Consider the following 24657-nt stretch of genomic DNA (forward strand, 5'->3'; position numbering starts at 1 on the left):
GAGATAAAATGCCCCAGTGGAGGGCAGAAAGGCAATTGTTGTGTGCGATAGGTGAAATGCCCTAGCTGAGGGCAGTAGTTGTGTGTGAGAGCTGAAATGTCCTAGCGGAGGGCAGTAGGGCAGTGTTGGTGTCCTGAGAGATGAAATGCCCCAGTGGAGGGCAGTGTTGGAGAATGAGAGATGAAATGACCCAGTTGAGGGCAGTAAGACAGCTGTGGTGTGTGAGAGCTGAAATGCCCTAGTGGAGGGCAGTAGTTGTGTGTGAGAGCTGAAATGCCCTAGCGGATGGCAGTAGCTGTGTGTGAGAGCTGTAATGTCCTAGTGGAGGGTGGTAGGGCAGTAGTGGTGTCCAGAGAGATGAAATGCCCCAATGGAGGGCAGCAGGGCAGTGTTGGAGTATGAGATATGAAAAGACCCAATGGAGGGCAGTGTTGGAGAACGAGAGGTGAAATGACCCAGTTGAGGGCAGTAAGACAGCTGTGGTGTGTGAGAGCTGAAATGCCCTAGCGGAGGGCAGTAGTTGTGTGTGAGAGCTGTAATGTCCTAGCGGAGGGCAGTAGGGCAGTAGTGGTGTCCTGAGAGATAAAATGCCCCAATGGAGGGCAGTAGGGCAGTAGTGCTGTCCTGAGAGATGAAATGCCCCAATGAAGGGCAGAAGTAGTTGTATGTGAGAGCTGAAATGTTCTAGCGGAAGGCAGTAGGGCAGAAGTGGTATCCTGAGAGATAAAATGCCCCAGTTGAGGGCAGTAGGGCAGTAGTGCTGTCCTGAGAGATGAAATGCCCCAATGGAGGGCAGTAGTGCAGTAGTGTTGTCCTGAGAGATAAAATGCCCTGGTTGAGGGCAGTAGTGCTGTCCTGAGAGATGAAATGCCCCAGTGGAGGTTAGTAGGGCAGTAGTGCTGTCCTGAGAGCTGAAGTGCTCTAGCGGAGGGCAGTAGGGCAGTAGTTGTATGTGAGAGCTGAAATGCTCTAGCGGAGGGCAGTAGGGCAGTAGTTGTATGTGAGAGCTGAAATGTCCTAGCGGAAGGCAGTAGGGAAGAAGTGGTATCCTGAGAGATAAAATGCCCCAGTTGAGGGCAGTAGGGCAGTAGTGCTGTCCTGAGAGATGAACTGCCCCAGTGGAGGGCAGTGTTTGATTATGAGAGGTGAAATGACCCAGTGGAGGGCAGTAGGACAGCTTCTGTGTGTGAGAGCTGAAATGCCCCAGCGGAGGGCAGCAGCGGCTCTCATAGTGCGGAGTGAAGGTGGCGGAACACCGGGGCTCAGGAACACGGATCTGTGCTGCTCTTTACACACTGCAGCAGGAAGAGATGATGTAGCTTTCAGTCAGGACTCCTGGAGCTCCAGGGCTGCTGTGCTTTTAGGGCTTTATTTTTATTTTTTATTTTTTGACCAAAGTTGGATGTTAGACTGAAAGTAGTTTAGAAGAAACTCGAGTCACTAGTGTTACTGTCAGGTTTATAGATAAATAAAAATACTTAGAAAGCAGATGAGTCTAAGGCTAGTCTGCTACCGGTTTTGGAGGATCTGGAGGAAAGAACTGAGAGCTAGTTAGTTAGCTGGAGCTAATGTTAAAGCTAATATTTAGGTGTTATGATAACCTGTCACTTCTCTAGTTGCTGTAGCCGGTTAACTAAAAGTCCCCTGTTGTTTAGCTGGATATGAACCACTGTAGGAAACAGCTAGCTAAATAGCTAACTGAATAGCTAGCCAGGTTTCTATCATCAGGAAAGCGCATTATCTAATTGTTTCTCGGAAACAATAGCTAATATATATACTTATTAGCTAATTGCAATGATGTTCTTATTTTCCCCATACAGCGGAAACCGACAGCCCTTTCTTGTTCAGGATAGCTAACTAGCGCTAAGCATGCTAGATGAACCAATATCGCTGAGAAAACAAGAAAACCAAACCGGTCCAGTTGACGTTATTTCTTTATCTCATCGCTGTTCATCTTTTTCACGTGTTCATGTTTACTAACGCTTAATAACGCAGTTATACAATGTAACGACCCGCTTGCTTTAGCATTAGTGTTAGCATTAGCAACCGAACGGACTTCACGGGCACTTCAGCCGGACCGACCTCTCCAGTAAACCTGCTGCCCACACCTGGTTGACTGAATAATAATTAAATTCAGACCAACAAAGTCCAGCAGAAAGAAGAGCTTCAAATAGTAAGTATATGTTACTAGCTGACTAATGGAGTTTAGCATGGCTAATGCTAGCAGGTTATGATTCATTACTTAGCAACTTGTTTGCCCCCCCCCCCTTTCCCTGCATCACCTGGCTTGTATAATAATGTTTTTATTTAGCTTCATCATTTTTTTATTTTACGATAAAAATGTTGTCTAAATGGGAATGTATACTATAATTTTAGTGTTTTTTTTTAAAGGAATAGCACAGCTAGCTAACAGTTTGCGTCCTCTCACTTTGAGCTCGTGCAAATACATGTTAGTTGAAACGGGACATCTGGTGTTGTTAATATATATAATATTCTGTATTTGTTATTTATTTATTTACTTATTCTAAAAATCGCCTGCATTCTGTGCTAGAGTCTTCGTTATTAATCCCCCCCCGTTACTTCCATGCAGGACGTTATAAAGCTCCTCTAATATTAGTCTCTCTCTACCTCATGTTATTAATGATTGAAATGAGGCTTATAAATAAAAACACACCCTGTTATGGGTCAGGTTGGTGTTTTGTTTTGCTATTCTTTCAGATATACTAACGTGCTAGTTGTGCTAGCTGAGCTATTTTTTGTTTTTTTGTTTTATTACAGTAGGTTATGAAGGTGATCTGTAGGTTTTGTACACAGCTTTCTGCAGCCGAGCTTGATGAGATCTGCGGATAAGTAGAGAAAGACAAACGTGGTTATAATGTCGTTATGTAGGTGTTTGTGTATATTTATTTGAGAGCCGATGCTGTGTGGATGAATTCAGACAGGGGTCATGAGGTAAGGCACGAAAAAACAACAACAAAGACACATTGCTCATCAAAATGCATCTCCCGGAAGTGTTTATGATTCAGAAGAGGGTCTATTTTTAACGCAGGATGGTGATGATGATGGTGATTGTGTTTGGTCAAGGGGTATAGCTTGGTATTGTATTTCGTTTTAAATCCGGCTGTGCACTTCACTATAACCTTCGGCATCAGGCATTATATTATGACCACCTGCCTAATATTGTGTTGGTCCCCCTTTTTGCTGACCCGTCATACGCTGTGTTTTCTGACACAAAACCAGCATTAACTTCTTCAGCACCAGTAGCTCGTCTGTTGGATTGGGCCACACGGGTCAGCCTTCTCTCCCCGCGTCTATCAGTGAGCCTTGGCCACCAAAGACCCTTTTGCTGGTTCACCTCTGTTCCTTCCTTCCCTCCACTTTTGATAGATACTGACCATTGCAGAGCAGGAACACCCCACAAAAGCTGCAGTTTTGGAGATCCAGTCGTCTAGCCATCACAATTTGGTCCTTGTCAAACTCGCTCAAATCCTTACGCTTGTCCATTTTTCCTGCTTCTAACCCATCGAACTTTGAGCACAAAATGTTCACTTGGTGCCTAATATATCCCACCCACTAACAGGTGCCATGCTGAGGAGATGATCAGTGTTATTCACCTCACCTCTCACTGCTCATAATGTTATGCCTGATCGGTGTATACATCCATGCATTTTTAAAAAAGCATGTGTGTGCATGAATTATGAGATGTCTTAACACACACAGTTGCAAATGGAAGGATAGAAACGGAAGTGCTGTAGCCTGTTAAACACACAGTCCTGTGAAGAAATTCATGAATTTGATGAGTCAGATGTTCATCTTCTATAACCGATGTTCATCTTCTATAACCGAAGCTCAGACAGCAGTAGGAGTTGTTCTACAGTAACAGCACATTCACGAGGACCTGTACATCAGACGCGCCACACAATCTAATAATAAACACATTAAAAACGCGTAGTTAGCTATCAAAGAAAAACGTACAGGCCGTATATGATGGGAAACTTTACGGCTTTGCTGGTAATGGGACAAGGTGCCTTTTGTCTTGTTAGAAAAGGAGAAGCTGATGAGAGAACGACTGTTTATTGCTGCTATAACATACGTGAGAACAGGAAGAACAGGTTAGATGTTATCCTTCCCAGTTGGTAGCTGGCTTGTGCGGCATTCGTGATCTTGTAATGTGGAAATTTGTAACGATGACGGCTCGTCACGTTCGACGTACAAATTAGAAAAAACAATGATCGTTTGCATGGATGCATGTCTTTTGTCTGCCCTGTAAGAGCGTATAATAAGCGACTTAAAGCTCTTTTACAGTTACATCCGTGGGTAGCTAGCTATTGGTTCCGTTCACTGTAGTGAGCTTTAAACATTCGTAGAACTTTTTGGACCACACAGCAACAACGTACAGCGAAATTTTATGAGCAATAACTGACTTCGCTTCCACAGCAGCGATTAGTATGGAAGTTGAGACGGAAAACCCGAGTTTCATGGGGTGTTTTCTTTGGCTTTTCTTGGCGGGAGACGAAAAATTACAAGAAGCAAACTGATCTAACTGCTGTGTGGGAATTGGTCAAATTATTGGGAAATATAATATTCCATATAAATAAGAATAAACAGGTAGGTTTGCTAAAAGCTATGGTTATATGGATATCAAACAATGTGTTTTTATACTGGACCAACTCTATATCATGAACACGCATACTATAGGACGATATATGTAACCTTTAAAAATGATATCACACACAGTACGACATAACATACACATATGGGCATTTCTTAGAATTTCAAAGTAAACGCTTACTACACCGGACACACTTTAGACAAGACGGTGTAGTTGATTCATCCGGCATGAACACCACTGTTTAATTCATTATAACTTGGTTAAGTTATAGCAGCGTGCGCCGAATATATGCTGTATTTACGAACTCATTTTCCATTAATTACTTTTAACATCCACAAACATTCAATAGCAGGCTAAAACTTTTGTTCCCCATATATATTTTCTAATGAAAACGAAATTTCTCCTGGGTATTGCACTACATACTACTTTGACCTATTAATATTAGCAGCGGATATAGCCTGGTTAATTCTGCGTAACCTAATTGGTGTTTATTTTTAAAACGTAGTCTCTCTTCTGGATCTTTTACCATAACCAACTAAAGAGTAATGGAACAGGCCGAGCGTCTCCAAATGGATTTAGAAGCTGGCCAGCTGCCATAAAACTCGCAATGACAATGCAAGGATACACTGTGAAGACCTCAGAGGAACAGACCTCGGAGTACGACGGGGAAACACTGAGTGCAGACGAACAACTTTATACCCTGTTTTTATTTTTATTTTTTTTACTTTTTTTTGGTATGGCAATTTCTCTGATTGGATCTGTTCTGTCTTTTCCCTTGCTGCGTTTGCTGATCTGATTATTTCAGCTGTTCAGACACGTTTTCAAAGACCACATAAATGTTCTGCCGAAAATACCCGAAGGGTAAATTAGCTGTCTAAAAAGTCACCTCTAGCTGACGGTTGCCACTTCCTACCTCTGATCAGTCAGGAGGTGTTGTTTATTTTTCTACAACACTGCAGCTCTTTGGATCGGATTAGTTTATCAGGGGGACCTCCAGGATAAATTTGTTTACCCAGCTCCTCCCAGACATCCAGACAGCAAATAACATTACTACAGGAGGAGAAGCTCGTATTTTGTGTCTCCGGTTTCATATCTGGGGCAGAATCACAAATAAAAAACACAGAGGATCACCTGCAGGATCGTTTATGATAGGAGTGCACAAGAGATAATAGGAAGTAACTTGGTTTACAGAGTTTGGCAAATTCCTGTGGTGTAAGAGGAATAAAACACTTTGGGATTTTCTGTTCTAAGAAACTCCGGTGTGTAACAGTAACCTCACTTTCCACCTCCATCGTGTTTTTCCGTGAGAATCTTTAACAGTATAATTTCACTACAGCTTTAGCTTGTATATCATAAAGCATTATAAGCTTATTAATCGTGTTATCCGTTACTATAGACATAAGAAGCTATATTGCTGATATCTTACTGTAGAATAATACAACTTAATTGAATTGCAACATGCCTGCTTTTCACAATCACGTGTTTTTTAACTACTCATAACGTGGGAAGAATTCCTAATGAGATGTATAACGCACAACGGTTACTGATAATCCTGATGAGCATTTGCATGCTGTCCCATTATCGCTGCTCAAACCTTTGCGTCATGGGCCAAGACATGGGCGATGAAAGTGGACCTCTGTGAACTCTTTTATGCCAGCCGGGTGACTAGCATGCTGAGAATGTTCATCCTCCCGATGGTGTCAGCGGCTCCCTCCTTTTTTGCCTGCCGGGTACCATGAACATGACCCTTGGCAGGACTGCGTCTGCCAACCCGTTAAGGCCAGGGGGGCGTGCAGCAAGCATTTCCCAGAGCCCTCTGTTTTCATTCGTTCTCCTTTCATGGGCATTATGACCTTCGTGGACCTTCGAGTCTTGGCTGCGATTCTCTTAGGCGTCATGCATAGCTGCTGAAACAGTCACTGTGTACTCTTTAGCTTCTTGGCCGCCACTATTGTTATCGTGCCTTCTCAGTGCTGAGGCAGCATAAATGCATTTGTTGATTTGTCTCAGGTTCATGACATGGTGTGTTTTATGAGGGACCAAAAGAGATGCAGACAGCTTGTGAAATTTTTTGGGGAACAATGACGTGTGTTCATTTACATTCACGGCATTTGGGAGACGCAATTATCCAGAAGGACTTATCTCTTTTACACAACTGAGCAGTTGAGGGCCTTGTTCAGGGGCCCAATATTGGTAACTCACTGGCATCATTCTGATTAGACGTCTACCACTGAGCTCTACACTTTATGTATAATTAACTTCTCTGCTCCTCATCTGTACACTCTGGTCAACAAGATACAGTTCCAAAGCTTCAACTTTCATGCTAATACCGCCATCAACCCCACGGCACTCATCATCTCCTAGATCCCGTAGCCGAGTCCCTGCCATAACTCGGCACAAGTGTGTCACACAGCTGCATGGCATGATGCAACTTGGAGACTGACGTTTGTCGTCTACATTACATCCACCCTCATTAACATTTAACAGTCCTGCAAAGTGGTGAGCTAATTTATTTTGGCAGCACAACAAACCTCGACGGTTATTATAAACAGTTTCTCCAATCTAATGTTACGCATTTAATTATGCATAGCGATGACCAAACACCATGACTCACAAACTGGTACCTTCTCATCCGAGCAAACGAGAAATTAGCATCAGAATCACTAAATGCGTCTCTCAAGGTGGATTGTTCCTTTAATCGTATAATCAGTTGAAGCATGCATGATTATTACAGATAATTTTAGCAAGATTTTTTATGGACACCAAGCACCGAGTCATCTTCTATAATCCTCTATGTCACTGAGAGTGCCAATAATTCTGGAGCCGAGTCTACAGGAACATGGCAAAGAAAACACTGTCTGCAGTGATGAAGAACTGCAGATGGATCCCTCCCTTAAACACGACTACATATCTCCACGCTCGGCGCTCGGACCAAATACTTTCCTCCAACAATGAACGAATGTTCGAAGCCAGCAGCGTTGCATAATGTAATGTCTTCCATGTTGCATGCCTGCTTAATCCTCTGCTCTTTTCAGTGTTTAAAATCTGGTATGCGTTTGAGTTTTAACCAGACCAGGATTCCCTGGCTCTTCTTTCGGTCTGGATTTACAATTTCCTCAGAACCATTTGGAAAGAAAAAGAGATGTTTTGCAGGAAGTCATTAAGCATCTACTCTGCATATTCACAGGAATGCTTGATTGCATGTTTGTGCTTTCGGGACGAGAACGCCTTTCGGAAATTGATTGGCTTTTTTTTTCGGTGTTCCAGCTTCTCTAAATCTTCCTGACAGGCTGCGGTTAGGATGTAAGCAAGGGGAAGTGGTTAACATTTGTGCTGATTGATCCCATGTTGTTTTCCCCACTTGTTAAGTGTGTCTTGTGGTCTCGTGTTTATTTAGAAGTCGTACGTGGACATGGCCTCGTGTGCTCACAGCTGATTGATGTTAAATGGATTTAGCATGGCCTCGAGTACAAACACCTGACCACATTCATCCGGCGTGAACGCTTTTCTCTTAAACCTTAAAGACATCTTTATAGGTTTTAAATAACTTCCTCCTAACACCAAATGGAGTTCGAGCTGGTTTTTCAGGTTTCCTCTTTTTTGTTTTTGTTTTGTGCTGGAGATAAGTGGCATGGTGGCACATTTACTGCATCACAACTCCAGGGTCTCTGGTTCAGCACTGCTTGGGTTGTTGTCTGTGACGATTTCTCCCTGTGTCTTCCTCTAAGGTTCTTGATTATAATGTATTCGCTGTGTTTATGCCTTTGCATGAATGAGTGTGTCCGTGGTGCCCTGAAATGGACTGCCATCTCACTAAGGCTGTATTCCCACCTCACACCAGTACACCCAGGACAGAATTGAAGAATTGTGCCATTCAGCCATCTTAGTCAAAAACAACCTTTGGCTGCTGTCGAAGTCTTCTATGAGCCATTCACATCTGGATCCTAATATTTTTATCGATTCGTCTTGGTAAATCACATCAGATCGAGGTTTAAGCTTCGACTGGGCCATTCAGGCTCTTGGATTTGAGCCACACTAGTGTAGTTTTGGCAGCATGCTCAGGATTACAAGGGTAGAACTTCCGCCCCAGTCTCAGGTCCAGTGCCCTGTACTTCCCTTATGACATTTTTAGTGTCAGAAACCACATCATCAAGCCTCACTTTCATGTATATAAAAACACACACACATCCTCCAGCAGCTGAAAACAGTGGTAGAAGCCAGATTACTTTTCCTTCTCAGATGATTGTCTGATATCACGCCGCGCGAGTGTCAGACTCGGGCCAAAGACCGAGCACGGAATTAAAGAAGGAAGGAATTTGGATGCGAGTACCTTGTTTTGTTGTTTTTTAAATGCAGGCTTATTCAGGTATTTCAGGAAACTATTTATAGAGTAATGGTGGTACTTAGCCAAATAGTGTAGTTTGAGGTGCATGTGATTATTTAGGCATGTACTTTGCTGGTGGCTTAACTTGTTGCTTCCTAGCTCCAGTGAATTGAATGTGTCTTTTAGGGAAAGTGGAATATTTTGTGCGTTTCCTAATTAAGTGCTCTCCTTCTGGATTAACGTCTAGTGGACCAACAATACAACTGTGGGGTTATTTTCCTTCTAGCAGAAATTCTTGTCCTTGCTATGGGTATGAACAGAACCAAAGATTGGTTGGATTCCTTTTTTACCCATCAGCATATTTGCTCATGTCTTTTGCCAATATAAAGTAGTTAAAAAAAAATGTGTTCCCCATCTGACCGACCGTTGCTCCCTTTGACCGCTTTGATGGCACCCCGATTTGCACTTCGTCCCTTGATCGCCAGGACTATATTTAGCTCTATAATGCCGCATAGCTGGTAATCAGAGAGGAGCTCCAAAGTGGCTGACGGACTCTAATCTAACATCCCTGCCTGCAAACAGGACGGTCACCGCAGGAAAGAGGCTTAGAGAGCTAGTCCTACTTGTGTCCGTCTCACGACTTCATTCAGCCTGAGCCCCTGCTTTCCTTTTCCCCTCCCTTTGTCTAAACCACTCCCTCTGTTATTCTGTCTGAGCAGCCACAGGAACTCTCAGCTGCACTTTCACTGTCCACTGAGGACCGAGCGGCGGCCTGCACAGCAAGGGCCTTAACTTCGTGTCGTAGAGATCCGAACCGAGATAATTTAGCACCGGTGTTATAGGATCCCTCCTGGTCTCACACGCTCACCCCGGCTCGCAGCAAACCTTAAATTACCCTCCTAATTCCTTTGACTTGAAGCAAGTAACCAGTGTTGGGAAAACCACGCTGGACCGAGAAGTACAGCGTCTCTCTGCATCCTCACTGGAGGAACCAGAGTGCAATGTTTGGGAAAGCCTGCATCTGGATTTAACCACACACCCTGTAAGTGCTGAAAGGAGTGAGAGAAATCTGCTGCTGTTTTTCTTTAAATCTTTTCTAGTTAAGCCTTTTATTTTTTAAGTTCCTTTCTTTTGCATCGATGTTGAATGTAGGATATGTTGTTATTGTTAATATTGAATATTGTTGTATGTAATGAATCACTGATTTTTGCCACATATTAAATAATTTCTCCTTTGCATTGTGATTATTTTATTATACCCCCCCCCCCAAGTTTTGTTGCTTTTCGTAATGAAGTTGTTTTTAATAGCCGTGGTTATTCCCTCATTTCTCTTATCCAATCATATTTGCAGATTTATTTCAGATTGTGTGTCTGTCTTCAGTTATTGTAGAACAATCCTGACTTGCACTTAACTTTTATTCGACTGAGTACCAAAACTTCCTCTCCCTCCCATCCTGGCCGATTAAACATTTCTCAAGTATACCATCACAGAGAGGTCTGCATTGTTCAGTGCTTTCAATCTGCAAATAGCACAGGGTAACACGATCCATACGCAGTTTATGGTCGTTCGGCCATTGTCTGTGGTTTAGCTTATTTACATCTTCTACACGAGATGCAAATCGATCTGATGAAGTTGGCTCGTCTATAAGCTATTCCCAGGCTCTTTAAAGTAGGACGTTTCTCTTAGCATTTCCTCTGGGTTCTCAAGGACACATTTCACTTTTATAATTAGGCGGATAGCCTCTCAAAATACGACGCCGTTCGTTCTCGCATTTACATACTCCGGCTGTGCATCATGAATCTGTCTGACACTTTCATGGTGGAAGAGGAAAAAATGTTTTAATACTATGGAATGTGGTGCCCCATACTCCTGGAAAACTTTTTCCTAGAAGCGTCCCTCTCAACCTGGAGCTCAGTGAAGAACTCCTTCTGCTCTTTTTCTCTCTGTCTATGTCTCTCTCTCTCCACTAGTAGATAGAAATAGCCCCTAAGCTGTGCTGTCGCAGAGTTAGGTGATGTAAGTGTTAAATCCCATTTGCTGTGTACTATTCACATTAAAGCACATTGGAAAATCTTAAGACGCAAAGCAGAGATTAACGTTGTTTGTGTCAAGCTTCCTCTCTTCCTCCAGTCATTACCAGCGGGTCATTCCTGAGAGGCGGGCGATGTTGTGCAGGGCCCGTCTCTTGCATGACACATACTGAAGATGCCATTGGAACACATGGTTTAGAGAATGTGACAATGAGTTAAAGCAAAGTGTTTGGGTTTGTAGCAAGACACCATCTGCTTCGACATTTTCAGCGTAGCTTCAGCTCGGTTTATTAAACAGATATATTAGAGCATTACATGGGGCTTGTTGTGCTGTAGAGAAAGTTCATTAGGTGTAAACAGGGATTGGGGTTAAGACTCATCACATATTTATTAGATCACGTCACTTTCACAGGCAACATTACAATCCAGGCACCGAGCTGATAAAGGACATGGCAGTGATACAAGTGCCACAAGACGTCAAGCAGGAAGAACAGTCATGAATAAACAATAGTGCGCCGATAAATTACACAGGGGAGGCTGGTAGTGAAGCTACAGGGGTATTTCTGTAGGTTTCTTGGAAGTTAGTGGACAGTGAGATTGAGACCGTATGAATCGGATCACTTTCCTTATTCATAGCTATGGACAAATTAACTTAATTTGTCTATGAAACGTAATGCTTGTTTGCAAAATCTGACCTAATATCATTTAGGGAGCATCTCAGGTGATGCTTTAAAAAGTCGAATGTAAGTTAAGTGGTTAAATGTTGGCAAATTCAGATCCAGGTAATAGTCAAACCAGGCAGAGATAAGTTAAGTCGTACTGCACAGTGAAATTCTTTCTTCACATATCCCATCCTTGGGGGTTGGGGTCAGAGCGCAGAGTCAGCCATGATGCAGCGCCCCTGAAGCAGGGTGGATTGGGGGCCTTGCTCAAGGGCTTAACGATGACAGTTTTGCGATGCTGGGGCTTGAACCCCAATCTTTTGGTCAGTGACCCAAAGCCTTAACCACTTGAGCTACTGCCGCCCAGATATTTGTCACTGTCTTTGTTGTCACCGTTTCAATGCCATACCCAAGAACTCGGTAACTCTTCTCGTCCCAGGTACGACTCGAGCCGTGCGATACATCACAATTCAGCTAAAAATAGCACACAACATCAGTTGGGAAAAACGCAGCCACTCATTAATGTCTGGCTTATGTCATTTCTGTCCCGGAAACAGAATCTAGCCTTTCGCTGCATGCTCTTCTGTTCAAATAAACTTGCCGTGTCTTGTGCTGTTTCTTCTTGAGAAAGGAATGCAGCAAGTTAACATCAGATGGGAAACACTTTATTTCTTTTCAAACTTTACATGCGCTTGTCACACCTGATGATCTGCAGAGAACTTCTGCTTTCACGGGTACAGGGGAAACTCTCGCATGTGCTCTATGCCCGGATACGTTCCCGGATAAGCGTCTAGTTCAGCGGAATAATCCATATGTTGACTTGAAAATGTCCATAGGTGCAGAAGATTCTCAGGCATGAGCTACTAATATAATACAGCAGACGAAAATAGTTGGCTGACTTTTCTGTAACTTTCCTAAAATATTCTTTCCTTAAGGAATTGCAACCTTCTTGATAATCAAAGTGTTAGTTTGCATTAAGCCCGTTTTTCTTCATTTCTCATCGACACGGGTGCTGTCTAGTTTCTTACGCACGTCTAAAGTTCTGGCACTCGGTCAACACGAGCATGTTTGCCTTTATGCCAAGCCTGGAAGGTGGTTGTGCCAGATGTTTAACGGAATACGGTGACTCACTCATGAAGTCACTTTAGGGCACGGGACATCGCTCCTCTAAATATAATCTCGCACGTGTTCCCGCGTAACACCGAGTAGCCCTTCCGATGCATACATGGTGTGTTTGAAGGATTTTATGCTCTCATGATGGTGGTCCCTTAAACTGAATTCACACATGGCCGTGTTTCTATTTTAGCGCTGACCACTCGCCAGGCCCCTTGTGTTTACAAACTGTGTGAATGCCACATGTGGCCAGGGCTTGACTGAGAGCTCCATGCTCTCACGTGTAGAGAAAAGCAGGATGTTTCACCTCCGCGAGCGTTTTTCGTTTTACTGGGTCACTCGATAGCACAGCACTTCTGTTATCGAGAAGAGTCACACAGGTTTCAGAGCGCAAGCCGAGAGTGTTTTCCTTTTCCCTCGCGCAAGGATGATGATGCACTGTATCGTCACTGCTCAGGTTCTTTACCCGGGGAAATGAAAATCATTTCCAAACCATGCTGTAACTTCCACCCTAATTGCATAATCAGGATTTGTATATAGTAGGAGCTATTAATCTGAAAGATATTCACTGCTCGGTGATGGGGATGACATCTATACATTTAAGCCTCCCACTACTTCCATTTCTGTACACCGCTCTGTTCTTCCCTCGGTAGATTGTGATGCAAGGACAATGAGTCATACACCGAGTGGGTGCAGCATGAACAAATGCTAGCAGCTCATTTCTCCCATCGCACACCCCACATAGCTCGCTAAGGTCGTTCGTGCATATTTTTTAACCTCCTGCTAATGTAGGCGTGATCCCTGTTAAAGGTGCAGCAGAAGGTATTTCAATTATTTTCTTACTAGTGCTTAATAGCCTGGAAAGTAATCACAGATCTCCTGACTTTCATACATTTTGTGTAGCAGCTCTGGTACAATTTTCCTCACAAAAATACACAAAGAATATCATTCCCCCCCCAACCCCCTCCTGGTTTTGCTCCTGGAAAAATGCTGATATGGTGTGCTTGTTTTCTTTCATGGCAATGGAGATATTTTCGAGTTTGTTGATGCGAAATAAAACCGTTGATATAGCAAACCTTAAACTTTATATTTAGTAGTTTACGTTAGTTATGTTAGTCTGTCCTGGTGAGATTAAACTGATGAAGATATGGAGGACCTGTTTCTGGAAAGTGCAGCGTTATCCATGTTTTCCAAAGATATCCATGTAGGAGCACCAGCAGCAGCTTATCAGCTTGAATTTCATGGTTTTAGTGTAATAATAGTGTAGTGTTGGCTATCAAATAATTTCCTACAATGGCTTGATTAAGGGGGTGTGGTTTTCTGTGCATAGGAAGGAATGGGGGGTAGGTTCAAGGAGTAAAATTTCTGTTTCTGCAGCAATGGCTAATTAGCAACGCTAATAGGAAATTTGTGTTAAGTTTGTCGTTCCATGTGGTATTGTACAGTATTGTGTGCATTAGGGTTAGGGTGTGGATTCGGGGTTAGGCTTGTAGGAGGAGTTGGATCAGGTCCAGGTCATCCGACTGGACCTTTGCTTCTGCAACAAGGACTATATTAGAAATGATTCTTGAATTTCACCTACTTAACCTCTAAAACATGATTAATGTTGACTAATACCCTTCAATTATGTAAACGTTCCCGAGTTTGTGCCATGCTCATATCATGATCCGACAGCTTTCCTTTCGTACCGGGCAGTTGCTTAGTTGATACAGTCCTCTTCGGCTCCCCACGGAGCAGCAAAGTTCATGATTCACCACATGGACACGTGATGAAGATATCACAGATGGAAGTGTTGATGGATTTGACTCAGGGTGGAGGCAGTGGGGGATTCTCCTCTTGCACTAATCACTCACTGGAGTGTCCATCTTGAAAGAGATTAAGTCAGGAGGCGAATGTGTCACTCGAAACCCCCGAGCCGAGAGTTTTGTCCCCTGCTTACGGGCTTAAAAGATCTGCCTTTCCGTTTTAAGTTAAAGAATTATCTGCAAAGCGCCATGTAGTAACGAGCGCCGTGTAAGGAAAGCAAAATTAGCTTTTACTGCCAAGAGTTCATGCTAAATATTTATAGTAGGCTTCTCCTTTATATGAGCAACATTTTCCCAGCAAGCTACAAAGGAGATGTATTTAGGTCAAGTTTGGAGAATATGCCCAAGGGTGTCTGACTTGCTCCAGTGTGTGAAATCCCATCTGCTCCCTTCGTCTAACATGTTTTTCAGCATTTATAGGAGGTTTTTCTTTAACTCAGCAGCAATAAACATAGACCTGAATCTACATCCATGATGTTTTGAACGCAGACCTGAATGAGGGTTAATGCCAGAGTACATAGAAGAAGACTGCAATTGCTGCTCTGTATTAGTGAAAATGTCATGCTTAAACCAGGGGTGTGACAGAGAGCTGGCCAATGGCGTTGTCTTTTACATTCCATGCCCCCCTTTCTTTTTTTAAGCTGATAGCCCAATGAGCTTGTGTCTCAACTGCATGTGTGTCTGTATAGATAGGGAAATGAACAGGGTCACACTATTTCCCCTTCACTTGCCACAGGCATCACAGCGCATTGTTCTACACGTTTATGAGTCCCTGCATGTTGTAATGAATTTCAGAGATCCTAATTAGCAACTAATTAACACAAGAGCACGGATTACGGACATGGAGAACGGAGCAGAGCGACCCTGATTTCAACACATGGGCTCTGCACAATGGTTGCTCTGCTTTTGTGTTTCTCATTGTGGTCTAAATGAATGCCTTTTAGTCTCTTGGATAATTGATTTTATTGAAGTTCCCATTGCGCCTGCTTTTAACGAACATCGATTGTTCTTTTAGTCGAGGTTCGGTTCGAACAATCACGCTTCTGAATAACATTTGCATTTGTGTCGCTAGGTGGACATTTCAGTCTTGGGATTCATGTAGAATGAATCAGAGGCTTTCAGAGGGAATAATGAAGCATATGTTCTAGACAAGATTGCTCACTAGGGATACAGGATATCAATCCTTGCTAGTGACTCTAATATAATGAGTGTGGTGAATATACTTGATAACTTATTCAGCTTCATTTCAACTGTGATATTTAAACAAGCACTTTGTGATAGCGGATGCCATTTTTCTTTTAGTTTGAACCATAGTTAATCATACTGGACATTACCAATATACTAAAAGACTCGTCAATGCTAAGAAGTTGACATTAAACGCTAGTGCAGGTTGAGAGACAAAATACAGCAGACAAATTAATTGTCTCCAGGTTTGATGTATCAAAAATCCTATTAGACCCATGCGCACTGACTATAAATATACTGTGCTGGTATCATTAATGGTTTTTCATAATGCAGTACAAGACATTAGTCACTTTTGCTCATCTTTCTAGCCTGTGGTGCTTTATCGAGTCTGTCATGTACAGGATTTAGTGGTGGAATCTGGCCATTTAAACAGGAATCCATCACCTGTCAAAGATGTTTTGAAAACTGCCACGAGTGTTTGTAGGCCTTTTGTGGTCTGTGTAAAGTCTTGTTTGCTTTCAGGGGTTTTCCTGCTGCACGATGAGAGCAAGCATTTAGCCGTTGCTTCGTTTTCACTTTCGGTTTTTCACTTCTTTTTTTTTTTGTTGTTGCTGTACATCACTGTCTTCTTATTTCTTGCAAAATCTTAGTATAAAATAAATAAAACTTTAGCTATAAAACACTGAAATTAGCCAATTTTGGAAAATTGTGATATTATTATTATTATTATTATTATTATTATTATTTGTAGTAGTTGTAGTAGTAACTTAATTTTTATTTATTTATTTATTTATTTATTTATTTATTTACTTACTGGATGTGTTGTCCCCAGTGCATTTAGTTCCATTAGTCCTAGCAGTGTTCTTTACTGTCCGTGAAAAATGTTTTTTCCATGTTGACACCATAAGGTAGCACATAGCAGAGAAAGGCAGCTGCTACTGAATTCTCCATGAGCAAGGGAAAATCTCCAGCCCTGTGATCTCTGGCCACCGATTACTACAGTTACACTCGGTCACTGCCCTGTGAGGTCAGGACTGCTGTAAAGCTTCAATGTCGGATCTTGTGTCTGAACAAACTTTGTAATTTGTGGTGGTTCTCAAAACCTGGAGTCCTGAGGTGTACTCCTTGCCCTGGCACCTTGAGCATTTGGTTGTTTAACCCATGACCTTGGTGTCAATCATACATGACTGTCAGATGTAAGCATTTACCAAAAACTTATCCCCACTGTACCATTTTCAAACCTTTGGAAGTGCTTATTAATTAGCTAATTGGTTGGACCAAGTGTGCTCAAGCGAGAAAACATTAGGACACGTGCCAGTGGATCTCCAAGACCTCGACTGAGAAGCATTCTGCTAAATAGAGCCGTCTTGACCGTGGCTTGACTGAGAGGTCAAGTATTTTTCTGTGATAGTAATTGAGGAGTGTCGAGGAAGGACTGCCTCCATTCATTCTAACCTTCAAGGGCATTCCCGAAGAGCCTGGAAACATGGCTGTCTGCCTTGGGTATGGGGGAACAAGACATCAGCTATGGAGGAAGTCACTCCAGGTCGACAGCCATGTGAAGATAATAGTAAATAGTAATTGGCCAACGATGTAGCTTCTGTTAATGCTCTCCAGACATTAACAATGAACAGGCTCTAAAGTTCTTTGTCATGGTTGGTATTTGACACTTAGCAGATCTCACGATACAGGCAACATAAGGTCGCTGTTATGCCAAGCTCAAAAACACTCCCTCTGCTATGCAACCATTGTTTCGGGATTGTTTTAGATTTGGAAACACCTTAAATTTTACATTGATATAACTTATCTGATGGCCAAGAACTGTTTAGACGCCAGTGGCAATTTCATAGACACTTGTACATTACAGCACAGTGAAATTCTTTTCTTTCACATATCCCAGCTTGTCAGGAAACTGAGGTCAGAGCACAGGGTCAGCCATGATACTGCACACAGAGAAGGATAAAGGGCATGGATTGCCAATGCTGGAGTTGAAGAACTTGAGTGTTCTGCACACTGAACACATTTGGAATGATCTGGAACATCAACTACATGCCAACTAACATCAGTACCCGAGTTCATTAAAATGGTGTGAATGGATAAATCCCCATAAGCCGCACTCTAAAATCTCGTGGAAAGCCTTCCCAGAAGAGTGGAGGTTATTATAACCGGAGAGACGGAATACATCTGGAATGCACCGTTCAGAAAGCATGTGTGATGGTCACGTGTCCACAAAGTGTTAGACAAGCAGAGTTTACGCTTGGGCTATACTAGGGCTGTGTGTATTTGTAGCACAGCAAAGCTCAGTGCTGTAATTATAGCCACTAACTAGAGCTACTAGTTCCCAATCCCCATCACCTCTCGTGCTACCCATCAGCCCAATCTATTTCTCTTTGTAGATGATTTTTAAAAGGTTGTTCACAGATGACCGAGGATCATTTCAATACACTGTAGGTATGTGGAAATAAAAATACCAACACAAAGCCGTCGTGTAATTCCCTTACTATAAACAGCTCCTGCTATAAATAAACATGTCAAGAGAAAATAAAAATGCTAGTCAGGGTTTATTAGAAGAGGTTAACGATCATTTATTGACTTTTGTAGTCTGTTTTGATGGCGTTAATGCACCAGATCTGAAGCTAAATCTCTTTAATTTAGATTAACTACCAGTTTTTAGCTAGGTCAGTTAGGGATAACAAATGATGTGTTTGTGGTGATGAAATACACTAGGACTTGTGGAGGCGTGCATTGTTTTTGAAACTCTAACTCAGATTAAATGAGTTGGTAAACCACCTTCCCTTTCGGTAGTAAAGGTTTAACCGTGCTGGGAATTTCGATCAGAGTCCAAGTCACCTTTCTTTTGTTACAGCTCCTCTGTTCAATCTAATTCCAGCACTTTGCCAATTAGATCGTTGTGCTGTGTGACCTTGACAAGATCTGGTGTGTGTGTGTGTGTGGCAGTGTTGGTGGGGAAAATCTGAGTATGTGGTTTTGTAACGTTTATTCAATGGAACAAAGTTTATTTTGTGCACTTCTCCTAATATTGGCCAAATATTAATAAGTTTTATAATAATATTTATTGATTTGGTGTAGAATGATGTTCATCAATTAATAGTTTAATGAGATTTGTACAGATATAAACGTTCTCTTTATAAATTACAACAAAGAAGCCGACTCGAGTTAGACTTCCATGAAGTCAAAGCCGATGTTACTATTGAGGAAAGAGTGGGTGATGTGGCAAAACATATATTGAGAACAAAAATATCCATCATGGCTTTATGTCTGTTTTCTGCTGGATATCGGATCTTAAAACCAAACCAGTTTCTCACACCCATGTATGCACCATTTTTTCCCCCCTAACCAAGCTTTCCACTTTATTTTATTTCTTTGTGAAACCCACAGTGGCTTTGTCTCCTTCCCTCGTTTTACCTCATGGTGGCTGGATGTAAAACATTTGGGATGTCCACTCTCCATGATGCAGTACACACACACACACACGCACACAGAGGAAGTACACCCAGGAAGAAGTATATGATTGCAATTGAAAGTCCTACACACACTAAGCCAGCTTATTAGGAACATCTGGAACATCTGAGAACATAGACATTAGTAGCATTTACGGAGTAACTCGTGCCTGATGTTTGCGTGGAATGTAATAATTCTAGCCTTTTGAGCTTCTCATGACTGTGCACTAATTGCTTAGATATGCAATGATCTGTCATGTTGAAGCAATAATCTTACAGATGAATGGAGGTTCTCATCAAGGTCAGCACTTCACAGCGTGTTACGGTAATCGTTATTTTTGTCATTGTTAGACGTTGCAGTCACTTGTCTTCCGTTCCAAAGTTAATGATTCGATAGGAGAAAACGAATGCAGCTTCCTTTTCCAGAGTGCAGTCTTCATGTTTACCCCTGTTTAATACATTTGCATGGAATTTGTTAAGAGTAAAATGAGCACACTGTGCACTGTTTTTGAGAAGGAGAAGTCTCGCAGCACCGCCTCCATGGTCAAGTGAATGTCATATGGAACAGAGGAGCCAGGTGTGAGGGGCCAGCTAACTTGTCCCCTTTGCTGTTGGAGCCAGTAACTGGCACCAGGGGCTCAATTGGACATTTCTGGAATGCACTTCCATGTACGGCTTGATCTGTCCTGACAATTGACCGCCATTGTTGTGCAAGCGTGACCGGAGGTCAGTTCTGTCTGCCCTTTTTTTAAGGATATCAGGTGCAGCGTTTATTAATGCTTGTAAGTATTTAGTTTTCTGATTAGTTTGAATATGACATGATGCACAACAAAATGTATTCAAAACACTGCGTTCAGCTTAAAGTGTTGATAAAGTGAACAGAATGTGTTTCTACCTGTTGCTTGGTAGTAATCTGTTTTATTCTGGCACTCTGTTATGAAGCATCCTGTTGACACCTGTAATGAAGTGCATCAAGATAACATACTATAGTATATAGTGGTGTGCACATCATCACCAAGAATTCCACCGAGCTGAGTTTATGCCAAGCCAGTTTATCCCTTCCTCCATTTCTTTTTATAACATTGATGAAAGTTGCATGCGTAGATCACCCGAGTTGGGAAGGATTACATTTTTGTTCTGATTAAAAGGGATGTCCTGATTGGATCCGGAGCGGTGCTGGGCTGCTTTGATGGCAGACGTCTGGGTTGATGGACGACCTGTGTGTTTGACAAGGAGCAGCTTAATGTAATAAGGGCTCTGGGCCAAGTGGCCTGCTGTGTGCCGTCTGCCACAGTGACTTGACACGGGTATACAATTTTATGTTTATGTGAGCTTTTTGCGTATTTGGAGATTTGTTTGTTGGATCTCGGGCAGTCTGTTTTGTGTGGTGTGTTGTGTTGGCATGGTGATGTTTTGTAAACACGGCTAACGAAACCTGTGTGTAGAAACCTTTTGTTTGTTTTTACAGGAACTAATTCCCTTCACTCTTTTTTTTTTTTTTTTTTTTTTTTTTTTTTTTTTTTAGGAGGCAGCGGTAAGGGCGTGTCCCAACGCTCTTGGCACCGGGATCAATTGGCTGGTGGGCGTGGCCGGCGGGCTGGCTCCTCCCCCTCCCGGCGGCAGCGTGCACTCCCAGCCGCCGCCCGCGTGCGCCCCGCGCTCGCCCGGCTTGCGCGCCCGAGCCCATGCCCCCAGCACCACACGGCCAGTCAGCGCCATGTGCGTCCCGCACACCATGGAGACGGGCAAACTCCACAATGCGTCGGACACAGGCCAAGGTCAGGGGCATGGACATGGCAGACGCGGTAGAGGGGTGCCACTCGAACCCTTTGTCCACCAGGTCGGCGGCCATACCAGCATGATGCGTTACGATGACCACACCGTCTGCAAGCCACTCATCAGCCGTGAGCAGCGCTTTTATGAGTCTCTGCCGCCTGAGATGAAGGAGTTTACGCCAGAATACAAAGGTAATATTTTAGAGTTATTTGTCAGTTTTTACATTTAAAATTCAGTCCGAAAACCTGCCTCAACCTAGTCGCTCATATATTCACATACAGCCAGCATGCAGGGAACAGAAAGCTTCCTCTAAAACAGGATGTTCAACAGGCTGATGGGATCAAGGGCACTTTTGTCGCAGTAAACCCAGAGGAAGAGACACAGCCATTAATCCCGATTTCAGATGGCTTCCTCATTATGATTTGTTAAGGCTGATGCTTGCTCTGCTTTAGCAACCACAGCAAACAGAGCACAAGGGCCAGGTGCACTGCATGGAGATGTTTTGACATTCAGCATCACAGCGATTGAGACAAAGCAGCATCTGATGCCTGATTACTCAAACCGGAGCGAAATTCATCCGAGTTATCTGGCAGACGGATCCAGACCTTAGTGTTTTACAAAGACGTTCATGTGCAGTGTCATCCTTATGACAGCTTAATGCGGTGCAACGTAATATAATGTGATAAAGGCGTTAAAAATCAGGCTCGGGGATGTGAAAAGTCCAAATGGCAATGCATGCTGTGAGCACTATATGGCTAATAGGACTGTACCATCTGAGACTAATCCAGAAAAAAACAGTATTGGTAATGAGCTACTTAAATATTTGTTATTTAAGGAGACAATTAGGCAATTATTTTCACATAAAAATGCCATAAATATTTATTTATTTAGTTTCTTGTATATTAAAATGTGTATATTTTTAAGAAATTAGTATTTGCTGTACTCTGATGCGACACCCCTATGTGCTTTACATTTTAGCCCTCACCATGCCAGAGTCATAGTGTCTCTCAGCTTCACATTGATTTATGTGTTCAAACTAAATCCTGTCCATCACCTTCTACACCCGAATTCACGGTGTTCTTGGGGTCATAAACCTCCACCATGCCAGTCGAGGAAGCGTACGTGACAGCCTAAATTCCCAAAACCCATTTAGCACCTGGTTTGCGTCTTCCTCTCCACCCCGACGTTACCGTGCTAGATACACAACATGCCTTCCTCATGAAGCAACTCTCACGTCGTGCACTGATTGGAGTAAATAAATACACGCATCTTAAACCCCTGGCACCTATTTCAGTCGGTGCTTGAGTAAGGCTGCGGCTCATGCTTTTTTCCATTCGTGAGAATTTGTCCCTTGCAGTGGGTGGCCACGCAGCCGATTTAAAAATAGGGCCGGCTCTGGGGGCTACAGGCTCAACATTGTTTATGCATGATGGCACGCTTGGAAGAATCGCATGCAAACCTTTGAGGTATGTGTAAAATGGTGTAAAGAGCTATAAATAGATTAACAGAGGTTGTGGTTAGAGAAGGGACAACAGTGGTGCAAACAATGGCTGAAGTGTTGCTCCTGTCCTACTGCCAGTCTGATAACAGCCTTATTCGTGAATTACTGAGCTTTTGATCATTAAAAGACATATTTTTTTGTTCTCTTTATTGCTCCCTCTCCATGTTAATTTCATTGAAACGCAATAGTTATAATGATGGAGAGGGATGCAAAGCTCAGGCTTCCACATGATATGATCTAATTTCTTAAAGGCAACTTTTTGATATTTAACAATATCTCTGAGTCGGGTTTGTGTTAAACTTTAATTAATGATAGTGGGGAAAATGAAAAGAAGAAAAGTAGCAGAGTTATGTGTGATCATCTTGCTAGCCTTTTATTTACTCATGAAAGCAACAATATATTTTTTACACATCAGTTTTGTTCATTATTCTGTAAGTAATAGTTGCATCATTATTGCCTTTTTAATCTAGGTTTCTATCTAGATCAATGGATTGTTACAGACCAATAAGATATCTATACACAAAATGCTTTGTAGCTTAAAAACACCATTGTGATGGACAGTGCGTGTAACTCATTTGTCCATTTGGCATTCGTCATGATTTGGAAGTGGGTAGGCTTTAGCTGCTTTTGATTTCGTTTGGGCTGCCGCTGGTCTTCATTACAAAGCATCCAGTCACGGAGTCAGATTTATGTTTGGGTGTTGTTTTTTTAGTACGCATTTGACATTTGTCAGCGTCAGCCTTGTTATGGAAACGCGGCCAAAGACAAAAACGTTCTTCAGATATTTTGGCATGTTTGTTACTGTTTGTTTATAGAAGAGTGTTGTGCACTAACCTATATTGCTAAAAGCGTCCACGAGAGGTGATGAAATCTCCAAAATTATTCAGTGCTTCAAAGCAAGAATTTGAACCGCGTGTCACATCTATCCTTGGATTTGTTTTTGTGCTGTGGAAAGGCTTGGACCCTTGATCTCCATAGTGCTTAAAATAAACCATATGAGTGGTGGGCTGCATGTGTGAAGTTTAAGTTCGCGTCGAGGGGGAAAAACAGTGCCAGGGATTCAGGGCGCTCTGTGTCTTTAAGGTCTCTGAGAAATCAGCCAACACTAAATCCTTAATGCCCATTAAACTGAGCCCTTCCCGTATTAGCACAGTGGTACAGGAGCTTTATTTCGCTGGCTCATAAACAGATGCAGTCCTTAGTGTAACACATACAGACCCACACACTGTTCCTGATATAGGCTGCTCAGCTCTGACATCAGCACTGTCTTCATTCATTAGCTCCAGTAACTGCGATGACATCACCAAGGAGGGATCACGGAGCTAAAAAGGCCATCCAGTAGCTGCGAGTCAGCTGGCTGATGCATGGTCTGTTCCCTCGTAGCACCTTCTGCTCTTTCTCGCTCCCTCCCTATCGCACTCCACACCCGGGCTTCTCTCCTTTCTGTCTGGTGACGCAAACCGATTTACAACACAGTCAGTCACACTGACATCCTCCCAACGTAGTCTTTCTTTCTGAAACAAAGCGTTGTTGTGAGGTCTTAGATATTTAGGATTTGTATTGTATCATTATTGCTCAACTCCTTTGTTTTATAACAGTTTGACTAGCTTCTTAGTTTTCTTTCGGTGTTGTACAGCCACAGATAAATTTAGCGGCCACCAAATTTTATTTTATTTTATTTTATTTTATTTTATTTTATTTTATTTTATTTTATTTTATTTTATTTTATTTTATTTTATTTTATTTTATTTTATTTATATATTTATATATATGAAACACATTTTTATCATACAGTATATCAGTATTCGGTTCTCTTTATTAAACAGGCCAAAATTCTTGACCATGGTCCACTGTGTTAGATTAAGATTGACCAATCAGTGTTGCTTTTATGGTTATATAATTTAAACACTTTTTTGCACATTAATGTTATTCAATCTCCCATACAGGTGTGGTCCTGGTGTGTTTTGAGGGCGACATGGACGGCTACATTAACCTGGTGGCGTACCCTTACGTGGAGAGCGAAGGCTTGGACCACGAAGAGCTGCCCGAGAGGGACCAACCACGGCGGAAACACTCACGCCGCAGCCTGCATCGCTCTAGCAGTGACCATAAAGAGGAAAGAGCGGCCCACGAAAGTGACAGCAACGACAAGTAAGCCTTTATATTGACACTGAGAAGCCGAACGTGG

At 42.5% G+C, this 24657-nt stretch overlaps 1 protein-coding gene across 1 annotated transcript in view; it reads left to right on the plus strand.

The window, feature by feature from the left end:
- Positions 1-1221: 1221 nt before the first annotated feature.
- Positions 1222-24657, plus strand: part of ip6k1 (inositol hexakisphosphate kinase 1) — a 33412-nt gene continuing 9976 nt past the window's right edge. Inside the window, exons 1-3 of the mRNA XM_058374295.1 lie at positions 1222-2173; positions 20718-21159; positions 24416-24620. Of these exons, the coding sequence (XP_058230278.1) occupies positions 20910-21159; positions 24416-24620 (455 nt within the window). The 5' untranslated portion in view covers positions 1222-2173; positions 20718-20909. The remainder of the gene's footprint in view (positions 2174-20717; positions 21160-24415; positions 24621-24657) is intronic.

Source organism: Hemibagrus wyckioides, linkage group LG21 (genome assembly GCF_019097595.1).
Source record: "Hemibagrus wyckioides isolate EC202008001 linkage group LG21, SWU_Hwy_1.0, whole genome shotgun sequence".
Lineage (NCBI taxonomy): Eukaryota > Metazoa > Chordata > Actinopteri > Siluriformes > Bagridae > Hemibagrus > Hemibagrus wyckioides.